Consider the following 19,075-nt stretch of genomic DNA (forward strand, 5'->3'; position numbering starts at 1 on the left):
TCTAAATAAATAACAATTTATTATTTTAGCATCACATAACAAAGAGCAAACAGTTATACCGAAAATGAAACAGACACAATTAAGCATGAACAGAGATTTTGTACAATTTCTCAAAAGAATTGGATATTATTTAACCCTTTTCATGAAAAAAAAACTTTTTTTTTACCCCTATTGGGGTAAGTACAGAATCTCATATATTGTGATGCCTCATATAGGTTTAATTTTCAGAGCACTTGTGATTATTTTTTATTAAAATCTAAAGGGTCCAACTTTTTGGGGAAAAGTATCCACCCTAGAATCAAATTAATGATGTGTAATGGGTACACTGAAAAAATAAACCACCTTATTTTACAGTTGAACCCAAAACAGTTTCCTATATTTTTCTTCCATAACTGGTTTAAAATCCATAGACAAATATTCATTAAAAATCTCGAGTGCAAAAATATAATACCTTATTATGTGAATAGGAACAGCAACACTGTATTACTGTCAGTTACACGACATGAGAAAATATAAATGGTTGTGTAATAAACAGATCACATACAGCTGTCGGCAGTTGTGATTCTCCTGAGGCGTCAAAACGCAACACTGCAAAAATACACTAAAACATTAAATGCTGAGCACTGTCTTCAGATGTCAGTAGTTCAAATGAATTAGACCATAACAACAAACATTACGTTTCACTGTGCAACACACTGACATTGTTCATGACGTTTTGTCCGAGCGCTTCTAATGCATTTATAAAATACATTCATATAGGTGCACTGCATATGTAAACAACAAGCTCACTTACTGTACTTAACGGGACATAAAATAGTGAAGTACCCACTCCTGGTGCAGAAAGATACAATACCACCACTGATCTGCATGTTGACAAGCTCACAACCCAGGAGCACATTCAATTTACACAATAGCGTTGTGTGCTTAGCGCAAAAAAAAAAAAAAACAAGAACAAAGAGTCACACACAAGAGCAGCAAGTATTACAAACAAACCTTCAAATCTTTTGTTGTTACTTTTTCTATTTTATACAGTATAAATTAGGTTTATATTTGTTTATTTTTCTTGTAAAATACATTAATTCTCTCATCAGTGAGAAAGCAGCAAAAATAATTTACCACTAGTTAACAGCAGTTAACCAGCTGGTCTACAAGCACAACCGTATTCTGTTAAATGCTCTGTTTCAATGTCAGCAGTGCAAACAACCGTGAATCTTAATTTAAGTTTTAGCTACAATCTTTATTATAGTACTATGATTGAAGTGATATAATGTACTATAATACGCGCTGAGAGACCCTGGGAAATGTTAAGTGAATTAGGTGTTAGCTGGGAAAGCACTACAAACAAACCATAATCCTCATATTTCCAGGAATATTGTTAGGTGAACGTGCTTCCTAATTGTGAATTATTAATCAGTAGCAGAGCCTCAGGCCTTGGTTTAATCAACCAAATCAATTCTCTAGTTGCTTTCATTGTCTTCTCTTTAAGAGGAATTTTGAGTTTGTTAGAATTATGACAATCTGTCATTCATTCAACCAGAATCATCCAAAAACTTGCTAAAGCTAAAGCTAAAATACTCATCTTTAAAAATAAGCCAATTATATACCATGGAAATGTTACCAGGGTGATATGTTTGTAGTTATATTTTGGATGCATAAATTAACTAAATAGTTAATTATTATATTTACAATCACATCAATCCAGAGTAATAGTAAATCTGCCTCCACTTTTCGAATGTTGCATTGATGTTCAGTTCTTATACAGTATGAGGAAACAAACCCTTATAGCTAATGGGAGTGTACTGAGCTGGTATCATAATGTAAGATTAGTGGCGTGGTCTTTCAGTTTACATATATACATGTATATGTATGTAAATATACACATATTATATACACAAATTACATAATCTATGTAATTTGTTTTATTTTTAATCATGATATTTGGCTGGTTAGAAATAATGGCGCATAGATGACACTTAAATTCACTGTCATGTTCTCAGTTTTTCCGCAATAAACCAATGTTGGATGGTGCAAGTGGTTTTATTCCAATGAGATAAATCAATTATGCACAGTTTTCTACATGTGACTTATACATATACACGTCAATAAACTGTCTCCAACACAATTGTGTTATGTTATTGTGTATTTTTGTTCTGCTTTTGATCTGCTGATAAAGCTCCATTCTTTTCAAGTGAGCACACTCCTGGGAGGATTGGAAAATTAATAGTTGCCAGAGCAACAGCGAGATCAGTTATGACCACCAGTGTCAGATTCTGGGAGGCTACACGGGCTTAAAAACAACATTGACAACAATGTCCAGACCTTGATATGTTCGTGAAAGTGTGTCTCATCATTTCTGGTACTGACCACTGTGAAGATGTAATTCAGAACTTCTGTCTCAGCTCTTCTTGTTCTACTCTAGACATAAAGACACCTGTCAGCCTTCAGTCTGACAACCTAAGCATAGTTCATTTCTAAAAATATCTTTCCGGTTCGTGTGTCATAAAAAGCTGCTTCTGCAACCTGCATTTTGCTCCTTAACCGTGGTCATGTTGATGTAAAACAGCAAATTCTTTTCTAAATGCTAAGTTTATATTTGTACAACATCTTCTACGTTTACAATTGTTTCACATAAGTAATTAATATAAATTTTCAATAATTTTCTACAGTAAGTCTTAACTGCAGCTTGTCATGCAGATAAAGGCAGAATAGTCCAACAGAAGGGATGAGTGTGATAACATCATTTGAGGTAATCTACCGTATGATTACTACTTTTTTTGGATGTTTCCATTTCATGGGGAACTAACCCTAAGAACATAAACAAGCAGCTTCTAAAAGCAGCTACAGTAAAACCAACCTCCAGGTGTGAAGGGATGGATGGATGAATAGATGGATGGATGAATGGATGGATGGATGGATGGATGGATGCAATGGATGTTTTTTTTTTCCTTTCCTTGTTTTCAGACACATTTTAATTTAACTTGAAAGTCTTCATTGAAGTCTTTGTTCCAAGCTGTAAATTATTCAGCATAAACGTTACTACTATAGTAGAGTCTGGGCCATATCAAGCTGATGTAACTCGCTCAAACAAAACACACAACAGCAAGAAAATGCCAGAGCATTCGTAAATGCACTAGTTGGATCAGAACATAGAGCACTGACTTGAATAACACACATACTGTACAAAGGCTCGTGGTACTTCACAGGCTTCTGCCTTTGAAAGGTTGTCTTGACTTGACCACTCTTCATAGCGATTCCCCCAGAGATCAGACTTAATGAGAGGCACCTCGTGCCATGGTCCAGTGCACTGGGGGGTTTGAGGTTGGGCGCATTCTGACACCTGAAGCTCTTAGCGCACAGTGAACATACAGTACAGATTCAAAGTTGGCTTCTGTGCTCTATTTGGAGTGTGATTTGTGCTATACCATTATAAGAGCTGGCCCTGGCTGTAGGTCCTAGTAGGACCACTGTCTGTTCATAGGGCACCACTGTTTGATGAAGATTGTTTTTACTGATACTATTTTATGTACAGTAATAGTAACATGCCTTCTGGTCTTGTGCTGTACCATGTTAGTGGGTTTACGGTGATTGTCTAGAATCTGTCTGCTTTATGCCCTATGTTTTCTTTCAAAGAGGACGAGTCATGAAAAACGAACTGATCGGTTATGTATTTAAATGATAATGTTTAGCATTTCTTTACAATACTTCATGCATAGTTTTTCTGTTAAATAACAACAAATATCCACCGCATCTGCATGTAGGGAAAAGACTGTACAGTAAGTCCTCTTGCTATAGACTTCGTGGCTGTCGTCGTTCATCATCAAAATATTTTAAATCTTAAACTGTGTAAGAGACACGTGCTTGAAGGCTGGTCCAGTGGTGTCATTGGTTCTCTTTCTGATCAGCATCATCAGGATCATCACTAACAGACTCCATCTCCATGTCTACCCTAACATTATCCTTGGGACCTTCATGTATTACTGTATGGCTTGGTTTGTGTAAGGCCTGGGTACAAGTTTGCCCTAATTATCCCACGCCTGGTAAACCGAAACTGCCAGTGAACTAACCCTCTCTGATTCTTCGCTGCTAGTCCCCTTTGGATGCACGGTTGCCATTTCTATGCCTCGATTTGAAGGACTCCTCTCCGAGTGGACCAGCGCGCAACCTGCCCTGGCGCTTTTGTTTTCCTCCGCTGAGTCGCTCACCTTGTTTTCGTTGTGGACTCTGTTTCTCAACCCCAGCATGAAGTGGTTGTGATTGCTGGAGCCGTCTTTTAGGTCCGTACTTTCACAAGCTGCTTGCGCAGGCCTTCTTTTCCTGCCCCACCTGGCCATCCTCCTCCACAGCTGACACCGCACAAGGCAACAGAAGGGCCTGGATTTGCACACTGCCTGAAAGCCCCGCTTGAAGTTCTCGTTGTAGTAGCCGTAGATAATGGGGTTAACGCCGGAGTTGGAGAAAGCCAGCCAGTGGGCAAAAGGGAAAATGTAGCCAGTCAGAAGATCCATTTGGTCACTGTCCAGACCTGTGTAGTCTGTCATCATCAGGAGGGTCCAGAGTGGCAACCAGGACAGCATGAAAAGCAAAGCTACTATGATGAGCATCTTTATCACCTTGATCTTCTTCTGGGAGATCATCGGTTGACCCCCCCTCCTGCCCCCCACCTGGACTGTCGCATTGGCCAGCTGTGGCTCTCTGTTTGCAACCACAGAGGAGCACAGTTTGACCCCAATGCTTCCATACATCAGGGTGATGACAGTGAGAGGTGCAAGGTAGATGTGAGCAAACAGGACTGCTGTGTAGATCTTTCTCATCTCAGGATTGGCAAAGTTCTCATAACAGGTGTATAGAGGGAGCGTGTGGTTGAAGTCATTATTGTACACCATGTAGTGGAAAGGGACGATCTCCACAGTCAGTGCGATGGCAGCGGGACACATTATCAGCACCGCCACCACCCAGATTAACACGATGGCTGCCTTAGCAACGAGTACACTTGGTCTTGGTTGCAGAGGGTAAACTATGCAACGAAACCTGTCAGGGAAAGAAAGCAACTACATGAGTAAACATGGCAAAATAACCATGTTGCAACAGCATAAAAGACACATAATACATAAGAAAATAGGTACACAATTGTTAAAAGAGAAGCAAAAAAAGGGACCAGAACTCCTCAGGTTTACTCTAAGGTTTACTAACGTTTAACTCTAACCTTTCTAACCCTGCTATGAAGTGCTCTCTCATTTCAGGGGCTGATCATGAACCTGGCAATCTGTAATGTACTAATATTACACGATGAAGTAAAGATGAACTAAAGCTTCACAATTCAGGGCCCTTAGAGGATGAACCGAGCTATTTTTGGAGAAAACAGCATAAATTCTCATTCACTACGAATGCCTACTGAACAGTCTTTTGCATTTATCATCCTCTTTTTTGCAATTAGTAGAAATTGATTTAAAAGCATTGAGCACAGGTGGGGCTGGTGAAGGCGGCACTAATGGACTAATCCTGACATTAGACGACAGCAAACACCAACCTTTCGACTGCAATCGCCACCAGGGTAAAGACCGACGCCGACACAGACACCCCCTGCACAAAGCCACTCATCTTGCACACCATGTTGGAGAAGGGCCAACCTATTAAAATAAATGACAAGTGCTCTACAGAACAGTTGTTCAAAGTTATAACTTGTAGGTGTACAGTAGTGATGATAATGTTCCATCTCTAGTGAAGCTCAGTGAAGCTGGATCTAGAGAAAAAGAATCTTCAAATCACAGGTCACCACTTGAAGGCATTGACATTACATGACATGTTTTTTATTTAGTCGAGGAGAAACACAAACTGAGCTATGACAGGACAGAGAGTGCTGCATCTTCTATAATTTCCATATGATTTGAAAATGGGGCTTCAATCACATAGTTTAAGTTTGTCCTCCCATTCATGCCGCATGGAGAAGGACACATTGATTGGACAGAGCATGATGGGATTGTAAGAGAAGACTGGCAGTGTGAAAAATTGACATCACCAAATCGCTGAACCCTTGAGTTGGCAAAAACACGTCCTACTAACGTGTCCTACTAAATGTTGCAGTAGTTTTGTAGCAGCACTTCAGGCAGAATCAACATCTCTGATTGCAGGTTCTCAACATCTAGACAACTTTAGGATTTGGACTCGTTTGTTTAGGGGTGATTAGAGTGAACTAAAATGGAACACATTCTGCGAAACAAAACAATGAACAAAGAAGAATTTAAATAAAGCTAAGAGGATTCATAAAAGTAGGCATGTGACCTATTGTTATTAGAACTTTCATTATCCTGTGCTCTTCAAATGTATTTTACTTTATGTAAAGCAACAAAAAAAAATCTGATTGTCTATATATACGCTTCACTTTGGCATTATTTATTTAAGAGAGATGAATATTTTGTTTTCTTTGTCCACTTCTCATTTAAAAAAAAGCTACACTTCAATTTATTATTACTATGACAGGTGCATTAGATCCTCTGGTTGTTCAAACTTCACAATATACCGTAGGACAGATAGAGTGAGCCTTTGCACAAAGAGCACCAACTAATTTATTCATGGAAATTAGGCAGGAGAGTCGTTGTCATCTTCCTTGTCTCATTTATATGAATGTTTCTTTCATAGTTTCTTTTCATTAGCCTCATGTTTTATGCTAGTATGCACATCTGTGTTCTTTCATTGTTATTGTATAATTTTTTAGTTTTGCACCTGAAGTCCACAGTCTGTCTCAGTAACTAGAATCTCAAGTAAGTGGGTTAACTGACTCAAGTCAACAAGCAGTGCATCATAGATTAGATCAGAATATTAGCTTTAGACACAGCAAGTACTGTAATGTATTTTTGAAGTACCCCCTCCTTTCCAATGAACCTGTGCAGAGGATAGGTAAATAAACATTATGAATAATAAAAAACAACAAACCACCAACTCAAAATGAGTTCATTTCATTTAAAAGCTGTAAAACGGTGAAGAAAAGCCCAGCTACTGGTAAATACTGAGTGATAGGGGAACATATGTGTGATGTATTTATGTTGATGGTACCAGAGCTGCCAACACTAACGTAGTAAATGTGAAACCTATCTTCTTACGCTCTCAGTTTTTCATGCTTTCATATTTATACACCTAACAACTCTCTGCAGAAAACCCAATCATCCATATCCAGCCTCATTCTGACAAATCGCACATTTTCTGCCATGTAAATGTAGCACTCAGGATATGATTGACAACATTTTATTGAAATCCTTAAGCAGGATGACTTGCCCTGGGTTACGGGAACAAGAGGCAATGGACCAAATAGCAGAGGGAACAAGGAGTTTCTGCAGCCACAATGATAACAACCCACAAACACACTCAAAACAGGACTCGTCCATGTGGGTGGTCCAATACATGGTATCACTGCCCATCGCAGTGAGGAGCGCTCTGAGCTTTGGGTCGAACAAAACTAAGCAAAGTGTACAGCGTACAGCACAGGAAGAGCAACACAGGTCCACTATAAAAAAAAAAGGGATGAGAGACTTTAAGAAAAGGGAGCGCTAAGAAAATATGGGTAGAATAAGAAAATCTGGTGAAGTATGCAGCTGTTATTTTTATCTGTACAACACTTAATGGATTTATGGTTTCAGTTGATAGCGATGATTTGAAAGTACTAAGCAGCTTATCAGACTGTACAAGCTGGAATGTTAAACCGCACATGATACAGTGCGTTTGCCAAAGCGTTACACACCTGGTTGTTAGAAAATCAACACTGTCATGGTGCTTTTCTCCATTTCTTTCATCTTAGGTATGTTGTTGATTCAGATGAAGCCTGGTAGGTTTGTAATGTGGTAGCAATTTGTGATTTTTGTGTATGCTTTGGAATAATGATGTGTTTAACCTTGGTCATTCATTTTTTCGAAGTGCGGCATTACAACATCTGTCGTGCAGGGACAGCATGTGAATGTAAGCCTTTTGGCTGTCGCATATTTATCGTGATGTTTGAAAATTGTTGATGTCAAGTCAATTAGGGCATCACAAACAATGGACATGGACAAAATTCTGTGACAGGACAGATTTCAATGTTTTTTTTAATGCCGTTGTTGATGTTTGAATTAATTTTAAAGGAAGATTTAAAAATTACATTAAGAAACCTACATTTAAAATCTCTATAGTTTACTTCCTGTCATGTCTTCAATTGTATAAAAGCAAATAAAAATAATGTCAAAAAGTTATTATTTAGAACTGAGAAGACAACTGAGATTCTAATTGTAGAAAAAATTAAAGGAAAACATGAAAAGAAAATGTGTGGTGTATTCACACTTTCAGTCCACAGATCCAAACCTGGGAATCCCTATAAATACACAAAAGGATTAAATTAATGACACAGTGTGGATGGCAGAATGTAGTTTTCCTTGACAAGAACTGCTATTACATGTCTGGCGATAATAATAGGTTGTACAGAACCAGTAGCAACACCACACTGGTGAACGCAGGGAAGGCCCACTTCACATGCTGCCACCCTGGACTCACCACACTCTTCAGACTAGACCAGAGTCTGCAATGCTGCACTGAGGCACTAGACTAGGGAAAAACCATTATGCCAAAAAGAAAAACATGTCAACAGCAGGAGTCCACAATCTGTTGAACTGTTGGGTCTGTGCAGAGGAGAACATGATACCTTCCTGTGTTGTCATCACTACTGCCTGCTTTGAATGGCACTGCCCACAGACAACATCTACAGACATAATTATTCTAATCTATGACTCTGAATGGGAGACTGAGCCTTTTCATTTTCAGACTACTTCACCATTTCCTAAATCATGCCTGGGCAAAACAGCCCTCTAATCTTAATTTTGGAGCAGCGTGAAGCCCACTGCCGGGCCATCAACCTGTTAGAGATCCCAGTGCCTCCCGCTGGACATGTGCGACACGTGTTCATCAACCAGGCCACGTGCGTTGGGCCGGTGACAGAAGCCACGGTGCTCGGGGAGAAAGAAATTCCCTTCTGTGGTACCGTAAAACATACCAGTCAAATCAGCTGCAGTGCTGTTTATACCATCAGCTCGGCATTCAGGAATTTACCGCTTAAATGTGTTTTTGCTTTCTTTAATACTAACATTTTAAACACTTTAATGCTACGTGAGCGCAAGTCTTAATTAACAGAGTACACAAGGTTTGTTTAAACCCTTTTTAACCTCCTACTGCTGTAGCTCCCATTTGCTTTGGTTGGCGTTTCCTCAATGTTCTCTCAGTCAGTCACTCATGAGCTTCAGCAGCTGGAATGGTTTCACAACAATCCTGGAGCGCTTCCCAGAGGACTTGAGGATGTGCTGGCTGCTTTTCCTTCGCTCTCTGGTTGGACTCATCCCAAAACATCTCAGTTAGAATCAGATCAGGTGGTTGTCGAGGCCAGGTCAATTTCTCTGGTCCTCCATCACTCTCCTTCCTGGAGAAATAGTTTTAACAGACCCTAGAGGCGTGTTTTTGGGCATTACATGATGTGTGGTTTGCTGTTGATGCAGGCTTTGTCAAAACAAAACATTTTTCCTAAAGCAAACAATAACCCGCATACTGTAGCACTTGATCAACACAGAACAAGTACATTTAAACTAAAACAATATTTTAATTACATATTATATTACATGTGTTAAAATAAACACTTTTGGATTGCTGTTTAGAGTTTATTTATAATAGTTCAATCAACTGTTTTGTTTTTAGGTGGGCCCCACTTTATTCTTTCAACACAAGAATCTTCACCAGTGCTGAGTTTCACACATCATAAAAAAAATTTTGAAGAGGCTAAGTATAGAAAAAATAAAAAGTAATTAAGTAAACCGAAGAAAAGGTCAGAAAGGGGTGATAATGAGAGATGAAGCCCATTTAACACCTGGGCCAGAAGCCAGAATGATTTCAGTGTGAATTTTACCAGCTGTGGTTTCACCTCTTGTACTTGTACTTTACATCAAGCCTGACAGCTTGAATTGAAAAGGCCTAAATAGAGAGGGAGAGCTTCACATGATGCGCTGAGGAGAGAGACAAAGCTTTAATTGTCCCAGTGAAGACCGATTAGAGAGGAAACCAGCTAATCATTTCACCTCTGGAACCCTAAAGCTGGTTTAGCTGTAACTGTTAACAGCACACATGTTCCATAGGGAAAAACATGCAGATCAATATTTTTGCTAAATTAACTATTAGTTCCTCCAGAAGGCTTCAATTTGATGTCAGTAGTGGGTGCACAGCCTCTGTGACAACACAACTTCAATCCACATCAGTCATGAGCAGCAGAATGACAGCAATAGGATCAGCGTTAACTACAGGGAGTCTCTTTGTATTGTGAAGGCACTTACTTTTTGGAAACAGCAGTGACCAGTGTGAATTGTAAAGTTTGACAGGAGCATTGTCTACCCGATATCACAAACACTATTTAAACAAGTAAGTCACAAATGGCAGCTGATAGAAAATGTCACAGTAATATTTCAATTTCATTTACGTACAGTATGTAACAGCTACTGTAGAGAGAAGAAATGCCAGGGAGCACAAATGTCTTCAACAAATGTTCAGTGTTTTTCATTGTGAGATAAAATTGTAGGCACTTAGAATAAAATATACACCACTAAGTGTGAAAAACATAAATCAGTATAATTTGCTGCAGAACTCTGTTCCTTAAAAATTCAGTGATATATGTCTTTCCTCATCTCATAAGAGAGGAAGAAATGAAAAAGATCCATAACTGAGAAATACTAAGCTGTGGAATTGCTTGATTTTCCCACGAGCCTTTTAAAATAGTTTTTACAGACAAGTGTACCAATAGATTGTTGTGATATATCAAGCAAGCCCGTGTCTGCACAGGTCCCCTCAGCCATCTAATCAGCTGCTAGAGGAAAGTGTCACGACTCGCACGCCGGCTCGACTGAAATGCTGACGGGCTGCAGACAGGCTGGTGGGGCGCAGGAAAATGCTGCATTCATCACGTTAACGGGTTTACAACTGAGCCCACGTAGACAAAGATCTGGGATAAATGGAAAAGCAGCAGAGAAGGAGGTGTGTGCTGTAGAGGTTTGCGGTCCAACAGCATTAAACAATTCACCAACTGAATTACAAATAAGTTAATTTGAGAGAGAAGAAAAATCAGGCGGGCTCAGTTCTGTCGCTCACCTGTGACTGTGGTTGCTGCTTATACTGTATGTGCTGACGGCTTTATTGCAAGTGAGATCGCATGTGTGCGCGTGCGTGTGTGTGTGTGTGTGTGTGTGTGTGTGTGTGTGTGTGTGTGTGTGTGTGGGTGTGCGTGTGTAGTAGGGAGAGAGGGAGCACTGAAGCCTAATTTAATTAAATCCCAGCGGCTGCATCTGTTGAGAGTGTGCGAAGGCGTGCGTGAAGGCGTGTGTGACAGGTGACTGGAGAACAGAGAAAGACAGAAAATACACACAAAAAAAAAGCAACACCCAAAAACAAACTCGAGAAAGAATTATGTCAGCAGAGCTCAGTGTGCCGCTTCCTACTACTGGGTTCATTCACTGAACACGGACAAGAAAAAGACTTTGTCGCCCCCGGATGCAGCAACACAAGGAATTTGAAGCCCCGAATAGAAATATAAATAAAAATGGAGACCTTTAATCGAGACTCAGGCTTACGTTCTACCATAGATCAGTCGATGTTGTCCCTTGTCTGACTGCGTGTGAAGACACAAGCAGAGGCTTTTGTCGAAAGACACCAGTGTTATTTCAAATGCATGCTAACAGGCCACGATGCTGCCATAACGACGTCCCTCCATTATCCCGAGCAGCGCTGCTATTACAGGCCATGGGGGTGCGTCAGCCGTCCCCAGCTGTCATTAGACCAAAGGCAGGATCCATCACAGCTGATCTTACTGTGCATGTATGGAAAAGGCACCAAGCTTTTTAAGACAAAAGGTAAAGAAGAATGAGATGATATTTAAGATGCAGGAAATGAACCTCATCACATACACACTGATAAATGTGGTTAGTGCTTACACACATGTTGTAAAAGCCTCCTGTTATATTCTCTCTCTCTCTCTCTCTCTCTCTCTCTCTCTTTTTATTTATTTGATCATACAGATCATATGGATGGTGGCAGTGAATGTTTTATCTCTCTGCCCACAGCATTACTGGCTCCTTCCCTGACACTGGACTGTAAATCAGGTTCAGCATGGTGTCACTCTCACGTCGCCAGCCAATTCAACCTTTGAGAAATTAGTCTTCAGGTATTTCTGGCCCTCTCCTGACACTTCGGAATGTGTTTTTTATTAAATATTGGCTGTGATTGAGCCTTTCTCACCTTGCCACTGGCTCAGAGGACTTGCTGGCGGCGTGTGCTGCTGCATATTGTAGATAACTAGGATAACGATGGCACTAGGGGCTGAAGCGCCCCCGAAAGTTGCATTTTTTAATCTTTCACAAATTAGTGACAGTTACTGTGGTTTGAGACACTGTGTACTCCTTTTCACTTGTGCAGTGATGTACAGTATTTTATGTTGTACAGCAGTCCAAGTTGCTTTTCGTATGTAAATGTTGATTTGCTAATTATAAAGCAGCTGATGGATCGTAGACGTCTGGCAGCTTGTGCTTGTTCAAACGTGATTTATATGTTGTCCGGAACGCCATTATTTTCACTTGCAGATGGAACAACTGATTGACTGACACATTTAGCTTAATCCTTTATATATTTTGACAGCACAAACCCCAAGTTTTAAAATAAATCAACATGTTTGACATTACTTTATGCAATAAAGTGTTGCAAAGCTTAGAATGTAATTGCTGCCTCCTCCACACTGGACTTTTCGTTGGTGGGGTCTCTCTGCTTTTATTTGTTCAATAGATTTAGTGCATTTTAATTAAAAATAAGTGTCTGGGAGCAACATCTGAAATTCTAAGTTAATTACTTTACTCTCTTGTTAATTAGCAGGGAAGAACATAACAAAAGGCCTCCCCAGTTTCTAAGTGCATGGCCAGAACTGTCGGGGGCGTTGAGAATCCCAACAACTTTGAAATCTTTAGGTCGAAGGTGAAGCATCTTAAAAGAGAAAAGCTGTGATGAACTTGATGTACTTCTCGGGAAAAGTAGTTACTAGAGCTGGTCACAGAAGGCGGCCAGACTAAGAATCTGGACCTGAACCTAGACCTACTGTACTGTACAAACAAGAGAGTAAAATTAAATATACTAAAAAACAAAATCAGCAATATGAATAAATGCTAGAGCTAAACATCACAAAAACATACATATATACATACGTATAGTTCACTGTGTTTCTACTTTTTCTGTGTTGTCACGATATATCATCTGTCTTCTCTATTGGTGGCATTTAACACTTAGTTGATGTGCAATACCATGATTTTCTTGGCAGCCAGTTTGACGTGTGTTCCCTCTTAACATCTGGGTCCCTGCAGTAAGTGTGCAGTCAAACAGTGGTTGGACAAAACCAGCTTATAGAGAAACAATGCACTGACTGACTGCCCTCTGTCACACATTGCGCTCACTTGTATGGCATTGTTTGCAGTGACCACAACCACTGAATTGCAGTAACTAATAAAAATAAAATGTACTGTCAAATGAAATCCCACTGTTGACGGATGCATGCACGAGCTGCTCCTTTATTCTAGTTTAAGAGTCCTTGATGAAGTTCGAAATTAGTCAATATTTTATATATTAGTTTTCATACATTTTAACATAGCTGTAGCAGAAATGCATGTTGTTTCCCTCCATTATTCGGTTTTGATTGTGCTAAATAAAATCTTTGTGTCATAATAAGTTGCAGCAGAAGAATCGTGTTTTTCTGGTCTCTGACTCTGACAGAGTTCCTGAATTCTTGGACACTTAAATTATTTTGTGTCAAAGCATTGAAAAGTGATTCACAGCCGCATGGACCTCTTTGTGTGACTGACTGATCAACTGAATAAAAACTGCAAGCACACATTCAATAACTGTGGCCCTCAGAGCTTTCTGCTCCTTCTCTCTTTCCTCTGCTCCCTCAACGTCTCCGTCTTCGCCACACCTCTTTTGACCGACCTGTCTTCTTTGATCCACTTTTTCAAAGCCAACAGACCGTTCAGGAGGCCGCCCCCTTATCTGCTTGCTAGTGAGCAAACTGCAGGTCAGGCAGGTGCTTAGATTGCAAACAGCTGTGTTTGCCACTGTTTACTTTATTTTTTAGAGATGTCATCGTGGCTGCAGCAGAAATGTAGGTTCTTTTGATTGTGTTTTTTACATGAATTTCAAGACGTTTTTCTGCGCTAGCGATGTGATTCACCGTTTGCTTAAAAAGCAACAGAACCTGAAGGAGATGCTGTTTAGACAAGAACAAAGAAATGCAGATGGAAATTGTAATTGCATAATTGTTCACACTATGAAGCCGATCACTGAGCTGTCACTCTAATCCTTGATTAAGGCTGATCCGCAGTTAACTTCATCAACTAGTCACCTCATCCATATTTACCCTTTAGAGGAAGACAATTGTGATGAGCTCATCTGAAAAAAAAAATAACACCTCAATGAGTAAAAAATCTTTTGTGAATTCATGATTGTTTAGCCAATCCACCCTGACTGTGAACTGAAGATAGTGTTGTTTTGCCACATCGCCTCGTATACAGTTAAAAATGAACAAATGACCATCGCTTCTGTTTCAAAAAAGGTCCTTCTGTGTGAATTGAATCGAAATAGCTTTATCATAATCACACCAGCAGCCTCTCATTACAGGTGCGAGCAGCACATTCCTTACTTGTAATGCCTATTTTAATTGTCTTCAATATTTATGAATCATTAATTTCTCACCTCATATCATATAACAACAAATAGCAAAAACAAATGAAAAGCTGTCACTAGGTCTTACACTGGACACATTGAACTTTCTTCCTCTTGAATCTGTTTTAATATGAAGAGGCAAAACAAACCTATCTGATCACGTAACTGTCTGCTAAAAGCCATTAGAGACTAAATTAAAGCTGAGCAGTCAGAGAACTGTCTTTCAGATCATCCAAACTTCCAAAACTGAGATGACATTGAGCCTTTTCAACAGCGGCCATTTATCCTTTTTTTAATATACCTAAATTTCACAAATGTTGGGTTTCTAGGCTTAATCAGTCCAGCAAATTAAACCCCCTCTTTTTGGGCATTTTTAAAGTCATATCACTCTGGCTGATTATAAGCAATCAGTTTGACTGATTGCTGGCTGATTTAATCGTCTTCCTAACGAATAAATAAATGACACAAACACTGAAAACAAACTGCAGCAAACCCAATCAATAGTGTTGAATAACCTAATTTGTCAAAGTAATCTTTGATAATTTCTTATTTAATATTAGCATATTTCCCAGAATCTTACTGCATTTTGCAGAGAGTGAGGTTGATAGCTCTGATTCACTTCTTGCCTTACATTAACCTGCAGGCAGTAAAATATTAAAATGGCAATTGTCTGCATAAGATAGAGAAAAGAAATGAAGTAGATGATTTTCAGTCTCAGTTAATTGCCCAGGGCTCACTATTACACTATAGTACTGTATGTTTGTGCTATGAATAATGCAAGTGACCACACTGACATACTGTACAGTATAGTCCTATGACCGAGCTCAGGAGGCTATCATTTATTTATCTGGAAGGTGGTGGGTTTTCAAGCATTATTTATTAGTCTTTTTATATAACATTGCACTACAGTACAATATGTCATGATTTAGCATACTGTCTGTGGCATTCAACCCTAAAGCCACTGGTTTCATCTGCCGAGTTGTTGTCACTGGAGTTGTCTGTTAAGCTGTGCTTAATAACAAAGGATTATGGCACAGCTACAGGCCTCCTGAAATGTTGAACTCCATCATGGCACATGTGTTGTGTGTACAGTATACGTAGAGCTACAGTCAATAAATTACTTTACCTTGTTAAGCATAAGTAACAAAAATTCCTCTCCGTGACGTCACTAAGGGCCTATTTTTCTTTCAGTTCACCTATGATATTCCACATAGAACAGTTCAAAATTGCTGTTCTTAGTCAACTGAAAGTGCATTAGTGACATTTTATTTATTTAAATTGATGCAGTATCAATAGAATTTGGTTAAGCACAAAAGCAACCATAACCAAACCTTGCTCTGATATCTACAGGTTCCTGTAAGCTGTTGCTGCTACTACTGTTCACTCATTCAATTATATTTCTGACCAAGAATGATTCATGAGGCTCATTAACAACAGCTCTTTGTTCAGAAAAACAGGAACACATCATGCAAACCACAGAAACGTGCTGTGACAGGAAGAAGGAACAGTTCCCATGAGTGACAAGCAGCGAGCACACAAACAATAAGAAACATGAAATAAAACAGTTAATAGCAAAAATGTACCATATAAAACATGTTTTTGGTGCTCTGTTACTGTATCTAAAGTTTGATGTCAAAAATGTGCAGCTCTGCCATGGACTGATGACCTGCACTGGACCTCGCCTCTCAACCTAAATAACAGCAAAGTGAGGCCCCAGCTCCCTTCACAACCTCTGTGACCCCTACGAGGATGAGTAAGTATACTGTAAATGTGAAAACATGCCTGAATCATCAAACTAATCTAAAACAGAAAGTCCCATTCCTGACAGAAATTAAATTCGAACTGAAAGGGCTGTAGAAAAGCAACTTGAGGCTTCAATATTGCTCAACATAATAATTAAAATGACATTTTCATGACCATATAAGACACACAGTGGTTACTATACACATTTCTACAGTACAGTACACTGCTGTGATTTGATATTAAATCCCCTGTTTACTACACAGTCACATTGGCCAACTATGCCACAGTGGTATGGACAGTAGATGTATCTACAGCTCACCATACACCTCACTTTGCATAACGTGTCAGTAAAAATGTTTCTAACTGATCTACTTCTGTACAGTACATGTTACAATTGCCAGGCATTGCTGGGATTTGAACCTAGGATCTCCTTCTACTGGACAGGCACTTTGAACAGCTAAGCCACAGCGCCTTGTAATAATAATTCATAATAATTCATTTATTATTAGTTACAAAAAAGTGTCACTACTGTGATCTCAAAGGAGATTTTTCCTTCACTAGACAGCTACTTTGACATAGACAGACAAACCTTTCCTGTAACTGTACAGGTGTGTACAGTTTACCTTGTACTTTGCTTTAGACAACTTCTGACAATGAAAATCTTCTAAATCATCCTATAATAATAATACTCACAAAATACTGTACATACAGCACATACGTATGTTACCAAACGGGCTACAGTTTGCACAGTATGTGCTCCAACCTCATGTGTGCTGCTTTACTCTGCTTACTGTATGTGATTACGATCAGACGAGCCTTCACAGAATACAGGTTTCAGGCTGAGGTGAGATGTCAGGCTATAGTGTGTCTACCTGTGATGAGGTTGTCCACAAGTGTTGTGGGAATGCAGAAAATGCCCACGAGTAGGTCACTGATGGCCAGGTTGAGGATGAAGAGGTTGGTGACCGTGCGCATGCGACGGTTCTCCAGCACAATTAGACACACCAGGATGTTGCCCACCATGCACAGCAAGAAGATGAAGAAGTAGGCTAAGAAGTAGCTGGCAGCCACACACAGCGAGTGCTGATAGTACGGGAAGAAGGTCACGTTGGTGACGTTGACCACCGCATTCACACTGGAGTTGATGAGGGCCACACGCGAGGCGGAGCCCTCCACGTCGATCCCTTCTTCACTCATGCTGTCCAAAGTCTCCATCTTTAGGACAGACCCGCACTGCAAAGCAAACCAGAATGACGTCAGACGAGATGAAAAATGATCTTTTTGATTTTATTTTATGATATGTCGTTTGAAACAGAGGTTTTACTCTAGCAGCAGCAACAACACAGTCCAATTTCACTGTTCACTGTCCACACTGCTATGATCTACTGTAGTAACGTCTCCTGCCTTCGTGGTTTCTGGTGACGTGTCCCTGGATGAGGAAAGCTTTGACTCCGTTCAATCACTAATTCTCACACAGCAGCACTACAGTATTTGTTTCCCTGAACATTTGAACAGTCCATTTATCTGTTCAATAAACCATTTAGACCCACTGTTTATTCTCTGGCTACTCACAGGGGAGCGGGAACTGACTCCAGCTGACTTTAGCCATGAGGCAGGTTACAGAGTCTTGCATTCTTTTCTTGTTTTATTATTATATATCTGTATTTATGATGCTTTTCATTTCTTTGAACAAAGCTCAATGTATTCGTTTTCTGGTGGTGTGATGGCCTTTGATCTGTTTTCCTGTGGTTCAGATACATAGTGTATATCAGACCCTGAACGTCAGTCTGTGGGAATTGTTAACTGTATATTAAATGTAATGAAAACAATGACAAACACTGACTGGTAGGTCTACATGTAACTGTGGGAATGTTAAGCTATTCATTCACAGAAAATAAACCCTTCCATGTAGATGCTGTTACTGTAGAATAAAATAAGGGCATGAATAATTTCCAGCTGAGGTTAGAAAACCTTCCCGTCTTGGGTTGAATCCCACTGTAACTGATACTTCTCATCAGTCTGAAATCTTCACTGCATTATTTAGTTCAAGCTCCAAACAATTAACACAATTTGACTCAACACTGTCTTTTCCTTTCAGCTGTGGTTATGTGTCGGTGGAGAGAGCAGCAGGGGCCAAGACACGTTGGATCTTTGGTTCAATAACATTCATTCGTTGTAACATTTGAAAATCGATGCCGTTGTAGTTCACACCCAGTATTAGATTTGGTAGACAGCGTATTATATGCAAAACTCAGGGGCCTTGATTCCCCACAACTTTCACAAGAGATGCGTCAGCCTGTGTTCTTGGGATCCAAGTGCACTTGATGTATACAGTTGAACTATCTACTCTACCGCACATCCCCCAGATTGCAGGTTCACCAGCACAGTGACTTAAAGGAATGAAATGAATAGTTGATTTTCGGAAGTGACATAGAAATTAGATTTCTTAAATATAAAAAAAAGAACCTGGCTGCCTCAGTGGCAGGGAGTCAGTGCTAGTCCTTTACAAGGAGAGAGCCATGGAGCTTTCATCGCTTTCTGAATCTCTGTCAGCTCTCCGTATGAAGCCGCCGATAGCAATCAGCCACGG

General features: G+C 39.7%; 1 protein-coding gene across 1 annotated transcript in view; it reads right to left on the reverse strand.

Moving 5' to 3' along the window:
• Positions 1–19,075, reverse strand: part of npffr1l2 (neuropeptide FF receptor 1 like 2) — a 44,699-nt gene continuing 25,624 nt past the window's right edge. Inside the window, exons 2-4 of the mRNA XM_029163745.3 lie at positions 17,358–17,718; positions 5,528–5,627; positions 1–5,028 (exon numbers count right to left, since the gene is read on the reverse strand). Of these exons, the coding sequence (XP_029019578.1) occupies positions 4,020–5,028; positions 5,528–5,627; positions 17,358–17,700 (1,452 nt within the window). The 5' untranslated portion in view covers positions 17,701–17,718 and the 3' untranslated portion in view covers positions 1–4,019. The remainder of the gene's footprint in view (positions 5,029–5,527; positions 5,628–17,357; positions 17,719–19,075) is intronic.

The sequence above is a fragment of the Betta splendens genome, chromosome 9 (assembly GCF_900634795.4).
Source record: "Betta splendens chromosome 9, fBetSpl5.4, whole genome shotgun sequence".
Lineage (NCBI taxonomy): Eukaryota > Metazoa > Chordata > Actinopteri > Anabantiformes > Osphronemidae > Betta > Betta splendens.